A 19,204-nucleotide genomic window follows, 5' to 3' on the forward strand; every position below is an offset into this window, starting at 1 on the left:
TTCTTGCTCACATCTACTGTTCCAGAGAAAACAAACTGCTGTTCTGGTGAATGTATTTGTTAGAAGTCAGTTTCTGTCTCCTGCCAGTTGAGTGTGACCGCCGCCCCCTCCATCCTTCTCCAGAGACCACAGTGGCCTTTACTACCTAGGTAGTCAGCAGCTCTGACCTCTGCTGTGTGGGCATTGAGATGGGGGAAGTTCCAGAGTTCTGCCTTGCGCCATCAGGATTGTACCCCTTCCTTGTACCCTCCTGCTTCGTGGGAGCTGCCATGCAGCCTGTGTGGGGTGATGACTTTGAAAAGTGTGCCTTTTCAAAGTCACGACTAGAAAAGACCAGCACTGATGGTGACTAGTGCACACATGTGATTGGTAATGTAACCTGTTCATGTGTCTAGATGTGTGTCCTCTGTGGGAAAATTGCACATCTTCCCTATTTTCCAAAAGACAGGAGACAAAATAATGCAAACAGGGGACGGCACATTAGGATAGCCTAATAGGTTTATACAGACTCGGATCTGAACCTGTCCTTCATTCAGCACTTCGTGGTAAACTGGGAGGATATAAAAGTCGCTAAAGCATCTTTGCCCTGAGATACCTCTAACCTTCCTGGACCCAGGACCAGCACTTGTAAGATGACCAAACAGACACGGAGCATTTAAGTAACCTGCCTAGAGTCCCACAGCTGGTCATCAGTGAAGGCTGAAACCAGCCTGATCTGTACTTTTAGCCATGCGGTATACTGCCTGAATCGAAGACTGATTCATAAAGACAGGAGTTCCTGCCCTCAAGGTGGTTTTCTTTCCATCGGTGTAAGCGGTGTACGAGTCCCTGGGAACAGATTGCTACGAGGCACATCAGCGTGTCCCTGCCCAGCTCTCCAGCCACAGCCCTCAGTTGTCATAGTCTCTGAACTGTATCAGGTCATCTCCTGTGATTGGTACCGTGACCAAATCCAGCTTCAGTGTAATTAGGAGTGACTCCAAGTTAGAAACACGTTTCTGCTCAGACATCCTCTCTGGCATCTGTGTTTGCTGGATTGATTGACCGCGTCTGCCCCAGCCCTGTGCATGCACTAGGTTCTCTGCCAAGGTTTGTGGAATAGCTCAGCGAGCCAATCCCAGACGGGCGTGGGTGTGGCCCGCTGCCAAGCTCAACGCCATTGCTTCTAACAAATAGGCTTATCATTTTGATTTATTTATTTTATGAAACACTGTTGATTTTGATGAAATCCAAGTAGGCATTTTGTGACTTTGTAATCGTAGCCGTGGTTTGGGCACTCATTTGAAATATGGCTCCTTGAAAAGGTAGAATATTTTAAAGAGTATATTTATGCAAAAATAAATTATGAATTCCTTTAGCCACCTCCTCTCTTTAGAAATAGTACTCATGCATATTTTATACATAAATTGACAAGGATGGCAGAGATCTCATCTTCCCTGTAGCAATCTGAACCAGACTGATTGAGGATTTATTGCCTAATTATACTTGTCAGCTTGACATAAAAGTCATTAGTTCTGGAAAAACATGTTTTTCAAACCAGGATTATCTCTAATTAATACAGTCAATATCTAACATATATTTAAAGCTAAACAGAACAGTGATCTCTAAAGCGTGTGTTACGGACTACAGGAAAGTGATGGCTCCAAGTCCAGGTTTGTATTTGAGGAGAGACAGTGCCATGTTGTACATCATTCCCTCTGCTTTGAATACAGTGTTGTGAATGCTACTGACATTGACCCATTCTGTTGATAAATTATAAAGGTAATAACAGATGACTTCTGTGAAATGGTTAGAGTGGGTGAGTGACAAACCTAGGATCTAAATCTGGGGCCCAGAGCGTGGCTTTTTCCTCAGCATCAGAATCCACTGGCCATTGATCACTGCAGTGTCCACACATGGTCTTATTCTCCTTTCCTAAAGATTCCCTAGAGAAGGGAATGGCCACCCACTCCACTGTTCTTGCCTAGAAAATCTGATGGACAGAGGAGCCTGATGGGCTACAGTCCATGGGGTTGGGTTGCAAAGAGTCGGACATGACTGAGTGACTAACACTTTCACTTTTCAAAGTACATGTAAACTTGGAAGCTTAGCAGGATAAACCAAGTAGTCATATTGAGACAGCCATCTGGCGTGAATATTCCCTTTTGCCCCATGTTCAGGCATGTGCTGGATTATCAGTGGATGTTGCAATGAGGCAAAGCAATGCCAGAGACCTACAGGGCAGCTACACTGTGCCCATATGTGCTGGAACCTTCTAGTACCCACCCCCCCACCTATACTGCCCCAGCACCACACAGTGGACATGGTGCTCTGGGTAGTAAAGTCACTCATCAGTTATTTCCAATATGCTACAGAGTTCACAGCAGACTTATTCATCTTCTCATAAATGTGCACTTTTCTGCTCTAAATACCAGAAGGTGTTTTTGAACAAAGAAGGTTGCATTCATTGGCCCAGTTCAGTCCTACCCCAAAACAGATTCCATTATTAAGTTTTTCCATGTCAATTAAAATGTTTCTATAGCAGTTCACCCTATCACAGAAGGTTTGTATTTATAACCAGAATGGCTGGGAAAGGTCAATGTAGTTATTTTCCATTTTATCAGTTCCTTTCTGCAATAATAGTTTTGCATAGTTATGTATTTGAATTGTACAATGGGCTGAAATATTAACTTACAAATTAGAATGAACAGTTAAAGTAGCTTAAAATAAACTTGCCTAAAACATGGCTGGGGAGCCTGTACTTAATCTACTGTGCCTTATTAAAGAGTGCCGAGTTGTGGACATTGTCTAGAAGGCTCTAGAGAACACAATCTCATGTTACGTTTCTTGGTGGGACCCAAAAGACAAACGGGTCTCTGGCTCCATGAGTAGACTATTCAGGACATTTTTAGGCTCGTCCCCATCTGATGGGTTGTTAGAGCATCTCTAACGTCTTCCCAAGATGTTTCCTTAGAAACTGAAAGACGGGATGTGGTGAACAGCATCACAGAACAGAATGTCACCAAGTTCCAACACAAGGTGCAGAGCTCTTCAGAGCAGCTCTATGAAAACTTGAGATTTATCTGGAAAAGGTTCCTTTAATGCCTAAGCCACGCCTGGTGTCTGGCCCTCTACTTTGGCAGGCAAAAACAACACTAATTCTATCTGTTCACAAGAAGAGAAACTATAGAGGCTTCTGCTGCTTTTGAAAACACACTCATTGGATTTAGTCTGATGCTGTGTGACAAAATAGCAGTAATCAGTTCTGTAGTAGTCGGCATCCTGGACGTCTTGACAAGGGGGATTATCGAACCCTTGGGTCGTTTGGTTCTGAGATACAGCAATAGAAGTATGCTGTGGATTTGAAGAAAGAGAATTTCGTTTCACTGGAAACTCAGATTCACACACATACACACACACAAATCACATCACATTCTCTTGAATAAGGCTGACTCTGGTTGAGTAAGGCATGCCCCATTGTGTACATAATATGTGTGATTTGCCAGACATCATATGGACATCATAGCTTCCTCAGTGACACCCGCAGATATCTGGGTGATGGTGGTGTGTGCAGTGTGACTCTCACTTTATTTTAACCTGATAACTGAAGATTGTCACTGTAAAAATATATATTTGTTATAGCCACAAACATGCACAAATGTAGCCTCTTAATATGCACTCAGGAGCCTTTGAAGGTGCCATCAGAAACACAACCCCTGTTCTCTGTAAAGGCACTGTGCTATCTATAGCTGTCACATGCCCTGGGACACACAAATCACCTTGATGCCTTATGTGATAAGTCACATAAGACAGAAAAGATGCTCTGGCCCCAGCAGGCCATGAAAACTGATTGGTTCAGCTGCCATTAGTTGTATAGCTAACTACTGCAACACTTGGTGGCTTAGAGAAAACCATTTGATTTTGTTCATCATAATTTTGTGAGTCAGGAATTTAGGAAGGGCTCCTGTGAGCAGTGTCTGATCGAGGCAAGTGCTGGGACAGCTGGTACTGGAGGGTCAATATCTAGGGTGGTTCCTTCACTCACATGTCTGGGTCTTGCTTCTCCATGGCCTTTCCCCCATCATATGGCATTTCAGTCTCTGGGACTCTCCTTGTAGCTTGGACTTCCTGTAGTATGGTGGCCTCCGGGGAGTTAGGTGTCTTCTGTGGTAGGCTTAGAATGCCAAGAGCAAGTGTTTGAGGGCAGCAAGGGGAAGCTACAAGCCTCCAAGTGTCATCTGTCATTTCTGCTGCATTACATTGGTCAAGGAAGTTACTACGGGCAGCCCAGATTCAAGGGAAAATGGATTAGATTACACCAGCAATCTCCAAAGCAGAAAGTCATGGGCTATAAAGGAGCTGGTTTTATTCCCCAAAACTCCTTTGGGGAATAAATCAGTTTTGTAATTACTGGTTGCCCAACAGCTACTTTGTATTTGAGGAGGAAAAGTGAAATGTCTCACATTGTTTGTTCTGCTTTGTATTTGATCTGTGCCTTAATGCAGTAAAATCAGTGAACTTGCCTTTGACTCACGGTTAAATTTTAAGTATGAGGGTAATTTGTTATTGTTTAGTCGCTAAGTCATGTCCGACTCTTTGTGACCCTGGGGACTGTAGCCCACCAGGCTCCTCTGTCCATGGGATTTCCCAGGCAAGAACACTGAAGTGGGTTGTCATTTCCTTCTCCAGTGACAGTAATAATTAACTGTATATGGACAACAGTGGCAAGAGAGGGCTGAGAGATGGCATGAAACTTTTTTTTTTTAATACTTATTTGGTTGCATCGAGTCTTAGTTGCAACACACGGGCTCTTTCATTGTGGTCCAGGGACTCTTGTGGCACGTGGGCTTAGTTGTTCCACAGCACGTGGGGTCTTAGTTCCCCAGCCAGAGATCAAAACTGCATTCCCTGCATTGCAAGGCTGGTTCTTAACCACTGGACCACTAGAGAAGTCCCAACATGAAGGTTTTAAGTATGATTGGTTGGAATATGGTTACTCTATTGACTGAATTAGGAAACCCAGGAGGAGACAAAGTTTGGGGTAAACAATATAATGATGCTTTTCACTGCAAGTAACAAAATACCCAACTGAAAGCACCCTAAAGCCCTTCATTTTTCTCACAGCAGGTAGTCTGGGGCAGATACGTATCAGATTTGGCTCAGCTCAAAGATGTCAAGGCTCAGCTTGCTTCTCTGAATCTTTTGGACTTCCTTTCATGTTGCATGATGGCCATCTCAGCTCCAGCCATCCCTCAATCATCATTCATTTCATCTATTAACAGAAAAAGGAAACAATTCTCTCTTGACATCTTCCAACCCAGGAACTCCACACCAGATTTCTCACAAGTCCCATTGGTTAGGATCGGGTCACCTTCCATGTGCTAGCTTTAGAGGAGACTGGAAGAGCTGGTCTTTTCATTTTCAGGCTTTTTTGTAAGCAGCCAGCTCAGCTAGCAGGGTGAAAGGCATTAACCAACAATGTCTGCCTCCATGATGAATATCATTTTTTCTCCCTACACAGTTGATAAAGTCTCATTTGCTGCTGCTGCTGCTAAGTCACTTCAGTCGTGTCCGACTCCGTGCTACCCCATAGATGGAAGCCCACCAGGCTCCCCCATCCCTGGGATTCTCCAAGCAAGAACACTGGAGTGGGTTGCCATTTTCTTCTCCAATGCATGAAAGAGAAAAGTGAAAGTGAAGTCACTCAGTCGTGTCTGACTCTTAGCGACCCCATGGACTGCAGCCCACAGGCTCCTCCGTCCATGGGATTTTCCAGGCAAGAGTACTGGAGTGGGGTGCCATTGCCTTCTCCAAAGTCTCACTTAGCAGCCTTATAAGGCTTGAATTAAATGGGCTAAATTGTAATTCTAATACGTTAGTATTTTCTAGAAACCACTTGGTTTCTCTTTTACTTTGTGACTGAACCCCAATCCCACTGCTTCTTAATAGAAGATTAGATTATTTCCCTTATACTTTAAAAAATTGATTGAAAGCTCTTTGGCTTCCGTGAATACATGAATCCATCTCGTTAGGCATCTTGCAGAATTGCCTTTCTGATATCATTACATATTACATATCTTTATTCAGTTCAGTTCAATTTAGTCGCTCAGTTGTGCCCAACTCTTCACGACTCCATGGACCACAGCACACCAGGCCTCCCTGTCCATCACCAACTCCCGGAGTGTACTCAAACTCATCTCTGTTGAGTCGGTGATGCCATCCAACCATCTCATCCTCTGTCGTCCCCTTCTCCTCCTGCCTTCAATCTTTCCCAGCATCAGGGCCTTTTCAAATGAGTCAGCTCTTCACATCAGGTGGCCAGAGTATTGCAGTTTCAGCTTCAACATCAGTCCTTCCAGTGAATACCCAGGACTGATCTCCTTTAGGATGGACTGGTTGGATCTCCTTGCAGTCCGAGGGACTCTCAAGAGTCTTCTTCAACACCACATATCTTTATAAGTGCCTTATAAAGGCTTGTATATAGGGCTTCTCTGGTAGCTCAGTCGGTAAAGAAACTGCCTACAGTGCAGGAGACCTGGGTTCAATCCCTGGATGAAGAAGATCCCCTAGAGAAGGAAATGGCAACCTACTCCAGTATTCTTGCCTGGAGAACCCCATGGACAGAGGAGCCTGCAGGCTACAGTCCATGGGGTCGCAAGAGTCGGACATGACTTAGTGACTAAACCACCATATATGTATATAGGGGCTTATAAGAGGAAGACAATTCTGTAGACATTGTGAACCTTTTTTTTTTTTTTTTAACTTTCTTGTAAAGTCTGGAGGCTTGGAGGACTCTGTCATTTAGTGGGAGTTGAACCAGGAAGACCAACCGTAGCTGTTGCCTGGATGTCAGCGGATAACTCAGCTGAGCCGAGCCTGTGACACAAGTAGGACTAAACCCAAGAAGTAAAGGTCTTCAGCTGGGAAGAAAGAGTCCTGACTCAGAAAGGGCCATGGTTTGGGCATCTGAGCAGTGCATAACTTCCTAAGCTAGATAAAGTTGGAATCCTTTATTATCTGGATCTGTAATTGTCTAATCTTTAATTGTCAAATTCTGATATTTTTTAACCTGAAAAAAATTCTCACGTAATAAATTTGAGCTGAGAGTGTCAGTGTTGGTACCTTTGATGAAAGGTAAAGGAGAGGTGGAGAAGACCCAAGGAAAGACACTCCAAGTATCATCTTGAATCTGTAGCAGTTTATTCACTCATCTAACCTTCCTTGAATGCCTGCCATGCTCTCAGTGCTAGGGGTGGAGACCACAGAAGACCAGACCTGTCTTTGAGGCACTGATAGTAACCTGAGAGGGTGTCAGCCACCTTGCTTCTCCATCACAATAGAAAAACAAATATGGTAGGTCAGTATTGTCTGCCAGGCGGGTTGGTTCGGCTGGTTCCCCTTACCATTTTAAAGATCTTGGTCTCTTTATTTGAATGAATGTAGTGAAATCACAGTGTATTACAGTAACTGTGTTTGTACTGAATTCTGTTGAGTGCCAAGAGAAATCCAGCTTTACTTACTCTCCTTTCTGATATTTCAAAAATAGATCTCAAAGCAACTCAATGCCTAAGCGAAAATGTTTATTTCCAAAAATACCTGACGTAATTGATTCAAGTCAGTGAATCTGTAACTTACTAGAAACTGTCTTTCTGAGACCCATATCTTAAATATTAAAATTACTGCTGAGAAAATGATACTTTTCTAACCCCAGAAAAGTTTAACGTCTCATATGCAGAGAGAAAGCAAAAACCAGTGCCAAGTTTATTAAACGGCTCTCTTACCTTCCCTTAAACCCCCAAGTCTGGCCTGACTCTAGGCTTGAATGCACAAAATCATATGAGCCGTGATTCATGGCATCAAAGGCAAATGGCCCTCCGTTATTTCTGGGGGGCCCACTGGTGGCCAGAGGTGGCCCGGGTTTTGACTGCCCCCATTTGCTCCAAACCTCAGTCCTGGCTTAAATCCAGTCTTCTGGGGCCAACTTATCTTCATGTTTCTCCCCGCTGTAGGTACAGCCTATTGGGTGGGGCTCTTTGCAGGAAGGCCTCCCCTCCCCACTCAGCACTGACAGAGGGACACCCCTGCCAGACAGGAAGTGGTTTAGGTAGGTCACAAGGATCTGAAGTTCCTCAGCCATCTCCACCACAGTGGGGAGTTCATCACCTTCTGGGACTTGTTCCACCTTGTAGGATCTCTTTTCCCACTTCTCCATCTTCCCCAAATCCAGAGACTTCCAAAACGGAGCTTGTGTTTAAAACTTTCTTAATTAAATAGTCTCAGAAAATGTATTTTCCTATGCTCAAAGCATTCACCTAAGACTGGTGATCCACATTTATAGCCACATTTGGGAAACTGGAGAAGGTCTGAAATTGCAGTTTGTCTTTAAATGGGCTCATCATTCAAGGTGTCCTGAATCAGCATTTAAAGCCTCGGGGTCCCCTCCGACAGGGGCTGGTCTAGATCTTTGGTTCCCCTGGTTTTGGTCTGTTTCCAGGTGTGGCACTGGGCTCACTCTCTCTATAAATAGCCTTATTCTCTCTCATGATAGTCTGGGTCACAGGAGTAGTTTTAGAATAAAACACTCTAGAAGAACTGGGCCAGAAGCAACTTAGGGCCTGTAAAATGCCTATTTCCAGGACTTCCCAGAGTGGCCCGGAAGCCTAGGTCATGGGGTGGGCACAGCAGGTCTTCCTGGGCGTTGATCTCCCAGCAAACTTGTAAGAAATGTTTAAATGTTAAAACTACAGCATGTTAAAAGAATAGAGTACAAACTTCAGACCGATTTCAAGGTAAAACGTTTCAAGCATGAGAAGTTTCACTTCCAGGCTACTCTGCCAGGGGCTCACATAACTCTCTTCCAGTTAAGGCAACTCTGGTTTAAGTCTGAGAAACACTGTACTTAAAGAGGGTACCATCATACAAAAATGTCCAACTTTTTTAAAGGCGTTCTGTTCCAGCATTTGTTAACTCCTTTTGCAGATAATTTGCAAACTACAGTTATTTTGTGTAGCATATGTGCCAAAAAAGTTGAGTTGGTGTACTTACAAGTGGAAAACTTAAATGCAATAGATACTTTTTAAGGAATCCTAAAATAAGTTAGTGTATAAATAATCACCTCCTGGTTATCAGTTTTGTAACTCTGAGCTTAATAAAATATTTTAAGTGGGTTTTTTCAATTAATTATAAACATCCACTTATCTTAATTGGAAATAGTTCTTTATTAATTTGATTTTGAAAAAATGTCATGTATCAATAACCACTGATTTCATGGGACTCTGAGCAATGAAAATTTAAGATTGTATTTATTACTGGAGTTGAATAATCAAAAAAGCATTTTTTTTAGATCCCTAATAATATTAAATGTGTAAATTATTATTTCTAATACTTGCATTATCTTCATGACACATGTACAACAAAACATCAGTTCAATGACGACGTTCTTGAGGGCAGCTGATTAAATAACCATGAGGTTAACCAGGCTAACTTCAAAGTTGATTTGGAATCTTATACTATTTATTACTATAAGCAATTGTATTAGTTAAATGTAAATGTTCAGAGTATATTCTCATTAATGTGCTATATATATATATATATGTCTAGCTACTTCCAGATGTTTAGTCTTCCTTGGCCTTCGTACAGTGTGATCATTCAATAAATGTTTAATAGATAGGCTTATTAAAGTTTTATCATATTTAATGTAAAATGTTAGAAATGAAAATAAATTAGGTTGAAGTAGAATGGACAGTGTAATTGAAATAATGTGGAGTAGAATTTAAATAAACCTCTTTTGTTAGCTTGGAATTTAAAAGTATGTGACCACACTTAAGATGTAGTGAAATATATCATTATGGAGGAAAAAGGAACAATATTGTATTATTGGTTTCTAGAACAATATTGTATTATTGGTTTCTAGATTCACTAAACCAAAGACTATTATGTTTAGTCTAGTCTAAAAATAGAGGTGATAAAACTAACTTAGCTATGTTTTTTTATTAACTCAAAAACTATCCGGCTTAAGCAACTGCTTATACAAGATTTAAATAAGATGAAGATCAGTGTATAATTATCATTGGCTAAAATAGTGCATTAGTATATGGAAGTTTTAATAGAATATTTATTTTTTTTCAATGATTGTTTTACTCTCATTATAATCCCTATCATATAGGAAAAATACCATTACAAAATGTTGTTGAGTTACCTGTTTCATTGTGAAATAAATTAAGAAATTTTAAATCATGTTAGTCTGAAAAATTCTATTACTAAGTTAAGGTAACATGGAGAAAGTGTATGTTTTTCTAGGGCTGTGATTAAATCAGGGCTTGGAAACTAGTAAATTGACTTTGATTTGACTTAAGTAAAATATTGTTCCTATTAGAGATGAATATTTGGTAAATCCAGTCTTGTGACTGTTGACTCTTCGGTAATTCAGGGCATAGCAGGATCAGGCTCTGGTCTTTAGGAAACCATGAGCTTGTGCTGGGTTTTGCTGATAGAGTGATGTCTCTTAATTATAAGCAGAACTGTGATAAGTTGTTGAAATTTTAATGAATTTTTGTATATTTTTCTTTCACTATCAGGCTATCAGCTGCAAAGGTCAACACAGTATATCGTACACTCTGTCAAGGAATCAGACTGTGGTGGTTGAGTACACACATGATAAAGATACGGATATGTTTCAGGTAACATCTTTCTTTTTTCATGGAAATTTTTACCACATTTTTCCTTCAATTCTTCATTTTGAAACATAGTCAGAACTCCTGGCACAATAGTGTTTGGTGATGTCTAAGGGGAAAAAGGTGAAGATAATATTAAAATTATTCCTGTTTGGTTTTCAAAAGACTAAGAAAACAGTTCTAAAATTGCAAAAAGAAATTGTAAAGACTACATTCTCAGATCTCAGTGCAATAGAGACTCTAAAAACAAGAACAGAGACTTTTAGAGCCAGCTGTATTGAAGGATAGCCAATTAATAATGTTGTGATAGTTTCAGGTGGATGGCAAAGGACTCAATTGTCCATATACATATACATGGGCTTCCCTGGTGGCTCAGATGGTAAAGAATCCACCTGCAATGCTGGAAACCTGGGTTTGATCCCTGGGTTGGGAAGATCCCCTGGAGGAGGGCATGGCAACCACTCCAGTATTCTTGCCTGTAGAATCCCCATGGACAGAGGAGCCTGGCAGGCTACAGTCCATGGGGTGGCAAAGAGTTGGACACAGTTGAGCAACTAAGCACATATGTTATATATACATCTTTTCTCCCCCAAATTTTACTCCCATCCAGGCTGCCTCATAACACTGAGGATAGTTCCCTATGCTGTATACAGTGGGTCCTTGTTGGTTATCCATTTTAAATATAGCAGTGTGTACATGTTGATCCCAAGCTCTGTTAACTATCCATTCCCCTCCCATCCTTCCCCCTTAGTAACCGTAAGTTTGTTCTTTAAGTCTTATTTGTAAATAAGTTCATTTGTATCATTTTTTTAGATTCCACATATATCGCTTCTCGGCCTTTTGGCTAAGATCAAGTGTAGATGCCACATATAACCGATATCATACGATACTTTTCCTTCTCTACCTGACTTACTTCACTCAGTACAACAATCTCTGGGTCCATCCATGTTGCTGCAAATAGCATTATTTCATTCTTCTTAATGGCTGAGTAATATTCCATTGTATATATGTACTACATCTTCTTTATCCAATTCTTTGTCGATGGACATTTAAGTTCCTTCCATGTCTGTTGTAACCAGTGCTGCAATGAACACTGGGGTGCATGTATCCTTTCAGACCATGTTTTTCTCTGGATATACACCCAGGAGTGGGACTACAGGGTCATATAGTAGCTCTATTTTTAGTTTTTTAAGGAACCCTCATACTCTATCCATAATGGCTGTACCAATTTGCATTCCTACCAACAATACTAGAGGTTTCCCTTTTCTCCATGCCCTCTCCAGCATTTATTGTTTGTGGATTTTTTGATGATAGCTGTTTTGACTGGCGTGAGATATCTCAATGTACATAAATGATTTACATTTACCTAATAATTAGCAATGTTGAACATCTTTTCATGCGCCTCTTGGCCGTCTGTATGACTTCTTTGGAGAAATGTCTATTTAGGTCCTCCGCCTGCTTTTTGAGTGGATTGTTTGTTGATTCTCACTAAATCACATCATTGCTTTGTCACCAAAAGAGCAAATGTCAGCATTTTCATATTATTATAAAACCAATTTTGGCTTCAAGGACCTGGGCCCCTTGAGAAGGTCTTGAAGACCCTCAGAGGTTCATGGACCACACTGAGAAATACCAAATTTTACTATACTAACCTCTTAATTTTATAACTGAGAAATTTGTATCTTTGGAAAGAAAGAACTTAACCTTAATTGGGCAAAAATAGTATTGGTGGCAGAACGCAGATTTAAGTCTCCTCAGTTCTCCGTTCTCTACATAATACCTACTCAACTGCTTTAAATAAGGCATGGTAATTCAACAAAAATTTATAGATTTATTAAGAAAACGTAACTCATTTGTTATTTTTACTGAAATAATCTCATTCCTTTTGCAGACAAACTGGACATACTGGAGATTAATGTCAGATTAATCTGAGTAGAGTTAAGCAACTCTTAGAAGGCCCTAAAAAAAAAATCAAGCTTAATTTTTTTCCCCCTTTTAACAAGTATATGTGTCTAAATTCTACCACTGACAGAAATCACTGAGCAAAAGCATTGCAGCATTCATATTTCTCAAGTATGGACCTTGTTGCTGAGGGCTGTTCAGCCACTACCCATTGAAATGATTTGTAGGTTAACTGAATGTTTAAAAGCAGAACATCAGAATGAATCAAGAACGGGCCTTTTACTGCATTTCCAATAGTGGACTCAGATAATAGGCTCAGAAGTCAAAAATATTATTGTCTGAAAAAGTCAAACCTAGATCTAAATTTAAGAAATTAGTTAAGACTGATAAAATATGTTACTATAGTCAGAATAAGATCTTAGTCATTATTTTCTAGAATAAGGGTAAATAAAGCAACAAGAATGAGCATCGGTATTGAGAAAGTAGAATATAAAGAATACAGTTTAGAAAAGGAATCAAAGGCAGTGATGAAATGTCTTACAGAGCCCCTAAAAGGGAAGACAGTGATGCCAGATACATTCTGATCATGGGGGTAAGGAAACTGGCCAGGTCCTGAAACCAGTGTTAGAAACCAGAGGGGGAAATGACCACAAAGTTTCATATGCTTCACACCTAAGTGCTGCAACGCCTTGTGTTTTCATGGGGCTTTTTGTTTTTTTATTTGGTTTATAGTAGTTCTAGATAGTAACATTTCATTAGCATCTATGTAGTTGAAAAAAAATGTTAGACTGTTTTAAAATTATTTCCTAAAACATTATACATGTGTGTGCATGTTTGTGTATGTGGCTCACCAGGTTCAAGCTCACTGTCATAACCGTCCATTAATGAGTTTTATTTCTTGAGCACCTACTACGTGTCAGATCCTCATCTAGTCACTGGAGGTGGACAGGTAAGGCTCCCTCTCATGGAACCTAGATTCTGGAGTAGACGGAGAGACACAGAGAAGCAAGCACTACAGCAGGGCCAAGGCCCCACAGCAGAGTGGAGGAGGAAGGAAGTGGTGTGAGATGAACTCAGAGAGGTAGGCAGAGGCCAAGAGGGTAAGGGGATTTTAGGCCAAGTAAAGAGTTGGAGTTTTGGGGAAACTGTTGGAGAATTTTTTTAACAAGGAACAGATAAAATTCTACTTCCATTTGGTTAAGATATCTCCAAGGACTGTCCAGAGAAGAATGTAGGAGGCAAGTGTGAAAACAGGGAGAAAGATTGGAGGCTGAGGTGATGCAAACCAAGAAAGAGCTGATGACAGCTAGAGCTAAGGTGGGGAAATGTGGAAGGACTGAAGATGTGTTTGGAGGAAGAGTTGATAGAATTTACATGAGGTTAAACATGAGCGTGGAGAAATTGAAGAATCAAGGGTGACTCGTGGGTGTTGATTTTTAGCTTGAGCAAACTGGGTGCCAGTCACTAGGGCTTGAAGAGGATTCAGGTTCTGTTGGAAACATGTTATATTTGAGATGTTTCTTAGATATCCACATGGAGATCATATATGCTAGTCTGAAGCAAAGAGATTGATCAGGATTTGGGAGCTAATAAATGGGATTTGATGAGATAACCTGGGGAGAGAACAGAAAGAGAAAGGGGCTGTTTACCAACTAGCCTGGAAGGGTTTCATTAACTTAATACCAGGTACAGATGTACCGGGACATGCTGAGTGTAAGCCCTGGAAACGTCAGCAAGCAGGGTTTCAGTGGAGCCAGGCCTGCTGAGAGCATGATGATGGAGTGGCTCTGGAGTGGGTTACAGGATGAGTAAGGAAACAGAGGTAGTAATTAGTGACAAGTTTTTCAGGAAGTATTACCAGTAGAAAGAATCAGAGAAATGGAGCTCTAGTTTGAGAATTGCTTTCCAACAAAGGAAAGCATTTTTTAAAATGAGAGACTAGTCTAGAACAGTGCTATTCAGGCTGCTTAGCCAAGCAGCGAAACTTCAAGGATGAGGTGAGTGAGGAAGTTGGGAAGGAATGCATTTGGAAATTTGTAATAGTGGTTTGACATTCCTGAAACATCCAAGTGGATAATCAATTTTCTAATACTGATTTTTGTTATATTTTGAAAAGATATTAAGTGACAGGTTGAAATTTTAAAAGCAAACCAAAAAAACGAATCCTTTACCTCACAGTCCCAGAATTTGAGAAGCTCCAGAATGTTTGATGGCTGACCATATGATCCAGTTAGGAGAGAAATGGGTGATTCAGCAGAGCAAGGGGCCAACATCAGGAGCAAAATCCTTGGGAAGGGCAGAATACTGGGCTGCCTAGCACCCATGGAGAGATAGGTTGTGGATAGGAGCAGCAATAGCTCATCCTAGTAATAGGAGGGAAGTGAGAAAATAAGGTTACATATGCAGGGGCACAGGTAGGATTGATTTGTCCGGAGAAGATGAAGGAAGCCCTTTCAGGTGTTTCTATACCATTTTACCTGTACTGACTTTGATTGACAACCAGGCAAACCCAAACTTTTCTCATATCCATACACAACTGAAAGTGCCATATGATGCTGTGTGTATCAGTCAGCAGCAGGGAGAAAAATTCCCCCTGTGCCTACTATATGAATATAAAATGGAATTCAAATACATCATGGCTGGTCCACATGAATAACCTTAAAATAATGTAGAATGGATCCAACAGTCAGAGAAAGGACAGGCTCCAAGTCTTCCACATTAGGTGAGTTTTCATTAGGAAAGTGGCCTAGTCCTCCCACCTCTGGCAGCATGAGGTTTGTGTCCTAAAGTATAGAAATATACTAACACTCTACAAGTTAGATTTAAGTGGAAGGGAACTGATAAATATTAAATGACCACTCAGGTAAGTGTCCTGACTTGAAATAATTGATCCTAGCAGTATGTTCCAGTTGGAATAAAATGTCATGTTTTACAGGCAATTTCAGTTAATTCATCAAGACATTAATTTAATACATGGGGAATGGCCTTTCTTGAAGACAGTAATCTCTGTAGACAAGGAACAGTTGTGTGACGCTGTGCTGGAGTGTGGTTTTAGCTTTGAGCTTTTAACAGAGCGTGAGATATCTTTGCCCTCTTCCACGGAGGTGACAGAAATTAGGTCATGGCCTGTGTCTTTGTGAGAGCTCGGGGGTTCGTGTGAGGACCTGGCAGTTTTAGAACTTTTCACATTTTACTCCTGAGCTTCAATGGAATAGAGGTTCAGGACAGATAGATTTGTTTCTGAGTTTGGCATAGTCTCCTGTGTACTTTCCTATATTTGTAAAATATTTTGCAGTGTATCTGTTACTTTTCTAATTAAAAAAACTAAAGTGAAATCAAACAGCAAGACAAATGTTGTATAATATCAATTATATGTAAAATATGAAAAGAATTCAGAAACATAAAAATGGAAATTAGAATGGGAGTTACAGGGGGTTCAGGATTGGGAGATGCTGGTCAAACACTGCAGGCTTCCAACTGTGAGATGAGGAAGTTCTGAGTATGTAATATACAGCATGGTAATCATAGTTAATAATACTGTATTATAAACTTGAAAGTAGCTAAGGAGAGTAGTTTAAAAAAAAAAAAAGCCTGAAAAAATCAGAGCAATCTGAATCAGTAGAGCTTCTGAGTTACACATCCAGCTTTTCAGTGAATCTAGCAGAGGGAAGATTCTGCAACTTGAGAAAGATGAATCGTAAAGTTTATAATCTAAATTTTATGTTGCACTTTGTAAAAAGGTGTATGTTTTCTAAACCTGAAATCCATATGTTTAGGATAAATGCATCTATTTAAGTTTCAGTGAACCCGGTGGTTTAGTTTATTCCAGGAACATTTTAATAGGACAAGAAATTAAGCATTGTTTAAAAAAAAAAAAAGAGAAAATAGATGTCTGTTTTTCTGTTTTTTACAATGCTTATGCTTTAGAGAGAATTTTGAGATCAGGATAAAGATACCTAGGAAATTGAATTCGGGGGCCTTATATATGTATGTACCTTGGAGCTCCGTGTGTTCCTTCCATTGACAGCTTCAGAATCAGAGTCACTGCCTTTAGGAGAGAACATTAATATCATGTTTAACAAGATATTGTTTACATATAAATTATTTTAAGACATATCTTTGGCATATATAACATTTATTACTGTTTCATAGTTAGAGATTCATAGAACATCATTACATAGACAATTTAGTATTTTGACATGAGGACTTCCTTACCTGTAACAAATATTTCGCAGGACACTGTCTTATTTGGATTTAGTGAATATGAAAAGCTTTGTTGGAACTCTTAAGATCATGCTAATGAAATATATTCTTTCTGGCAGCATTTAAACTTACCAAGGAAGTAAGCCAATAAAATATTATTGTCAGCTTTATACATCTTGCCAGGATAATTCTTTAAAAATTCAAAATTGAACTGTTGTGACCAGCATTTTTAAACCTTTCATATGACTGTATCTCAAGCTTTGGGTTGACTTGTGTAGCCTTTTACACCGTTCTAACTTACGCGGAGGAAGGGAAATAGGCACTGGGTCTCTTAAGTCTGGGGTAGGGCTGTGCCATGAGTCACAGGTGGGTTCACTCAGTGTAAAAAACCAGGCCCTGGGGTCTGCAGCCTGGCAAGAGTAGGGGAAATAGGGCTTTAGTTTGCTGGCTGCCTTTAAAATCTTGGGGTGTTTTTTTTTTTTTTTTTTTCACTTGGAAATACAAGAGGGGAAAAAGGAATGATTTTCTATGATAGTAATAAATTATGTTTCTACCTGATCATACACCTGTTTGGGGTGAGATATGTTTTCTTCCAGAATAGAAAATGGAGCTTTTTTCTTAACATTTAAAATCTGATGGTTGGTTACCATAACACCTCCCTTAAACAAGAGAAGGAGCAGACTTAAAATTTTTATTCTAACCTTCCTAGTAGAGATAATGAATATTAAAGGATCCTGAACACTTATTTCATGTGATGAATATGGTGACATATTTTTGGATATGAGTGGATCATGAGTTATAATTTGATTTATTTAGGTGGGCAGATCAACAGAAAGCCCTATCGACTTCGTCGTTACAGACACAATTTCTGGCAGTCAGAACAATGATGAAGCACAGATTACACAGAGCACCATATCTAGGTTTGCCTGCAGGATAGTCTGTGACAGGAACGAACCTTACACAGCACGAATATTCGCAGCTGGATTCGACTCTTCCAAAAACATATTTCTTGGAGTAAGTACTATTAATTAGTACATTGTTTCTAGAAAAACACCCATTATCATCATATATATAACATTTAATTGTGGCCAGAATATTTGCTTTGCAAAATGCTTCTGGTTTTAGATTTTGAAATTTTCATTTTCATGAAAAACTTATTAAAAAGCTGAAAATAACTGTCACTACTTGTTATATTTGCCATATTAACTATAAAATATGGAGTGACTTCTTAAAGTATGTATATTACCACATATAATGTATGGTAGATTTAAGGGGATTTATTTCAGAAGGAAAAACAAATGATCAGATCTAGATAATGGGGGTTCAAAAGAAAATGTTGTTCATTCATTCAAAAATTTGTTAGTTTACTTTGTTCAATACTGGGAATTACAGACGTGATATCACAAAGAACAAAACAAAGCTAAAAGACTAAAAATATCTCTCTTCATACTGTCCATGTAAATAAAAAACCCACACTTGTAGTGACTATCCAGTTTTAATATAGTCCCTTTTTGAATCAAGGTATTTTTTCAGGGGGTAAAAAGCTCTCTTAAGATGGCCTAAATGGTAATAAAAAAGGGTCATCCCATATTACAAGAAATGCCTAGGAAGGCCAGCTGCAAGGTTGGTTGATCCAGTGATTCTGTAATGTCAGGGGAGCCAGATTTATCCCATCTTGCCCTCTGGGCACACCAGTTTCCTCAGATGAGGTCCTGGTGTGGATGAGATGGCTCCTGTACTTCCACACCCTCCCCACTCCCCGCAGCATGACAACTTGCTGAAGAAGGGGAGCAAGGGCCATATTTCTTCCTGGTCTCTCTTTGAAGAGCAAAGAAACCTTTACAGGAAGCTTCCCAGAAGACTCACTTTGGTCTCATTGGCCAGAACTCAGTCATACGCCCACCCCTAAACCAGTCAAAAGTGGCTTACCTTAATCAAATTTACCCAAGTCCTGTGAACACTATCTGGCTCTGTCCCCAAGAAAGAATGGCCAGGTGTCCAATCTGCCGTTATATCCAGTCACTTGTGCCTTCCACCTTTGATGATGTAAACACTGATCCGTATGAAAACAAAACATAGTGGCCACAACCTGTTGGCCTGATGTATTTTGAAATTTTGTTTGTTGAATGAAAAATTTTCACTTCCTTCTAGTACTTACCTGATAACGAGTTCATACAAAACATTTTTAGATAGTAGGATGAAAGCACTGCACAAATAGAACTGAAGAATACATACTGGATTCCTGAAATCACCTGGGGTTGTGGGGGTAGGGGGAATGTGGTTCGAAAAAGAATCTCTGAGGTAGAGGCCCAGACATTAGGTTTTCTTTTGTAAAAGCCCAAGATAAATATAATCTGTCTCCAGTGATAAATCATTCATCTATTCTTACACTTCTTTCATTTTCTCAGACTAATTGCCTATTTTATCCTTCTGATTATTAGCTTTAA

The 19,204-nt window shown here is 40.0% G+C and overlaps 1 protein-coding gene and 1 long non-coding RNA gene across 5 annotated transcripts in view; one reads left to right on the forward strand and one right to left on the reverse strand.

Annotated features, from left to right (window-relative positions):
• Nucleotides 1-19,204, forward strand: part of PELI2 (pellino E3 ubiquitin protein ligase family member 2) — a 198,357-nt gene that overhangs the window by 161,304 nt on the left and 17,849 nt on the right. For 3 of the 4 annotated variants that reach the window (XM_043472170.1, XM_043472169.1, XM_043472168.1), the window contains exons 3-4: nt 10,557-10,658; nt 17,574-17,771. In XM_043472170.1, the coding sequence (XP_043328105.1) occupies nt 10,557-10,658; nt 17,574-17,771 (300 nt within the window). The remainder of the gene's footprint in view (nt 1-10,556; nt 10,659-17,573; nt 17,772-19,204) is intronic. The other variant, XM_043472171.1, reaches the window with a different exon arrangement.
• Nucleotides 14,686-19,091, reverse strand: LOC122443684. Its single transcript, XR_006270085.1, has 3 exons — nt 18,687-19,091; nt 16,550-16,602; nt 14,686-14,917 (listed from the first exon to the last, which is right to left on the reverse strand). It is a non-coding gene; the product is annotated as an uncharacterized LOC122443684 (long non-coding RNA).

Source organism: Cervus canadensis, chromosome 6 (genome assembly GCF_019320065.1).
Source record: "Cervus canadensis isolate Bull #8, Minnesota chromosome 6, ASM1932006v1, whole genome shotgun sequence".
NCBI lineage: Eukaryota > Metazoa > Chordata > Mammalia > Artiodactyla > Cervidae > Cervus > Cervus canadensis.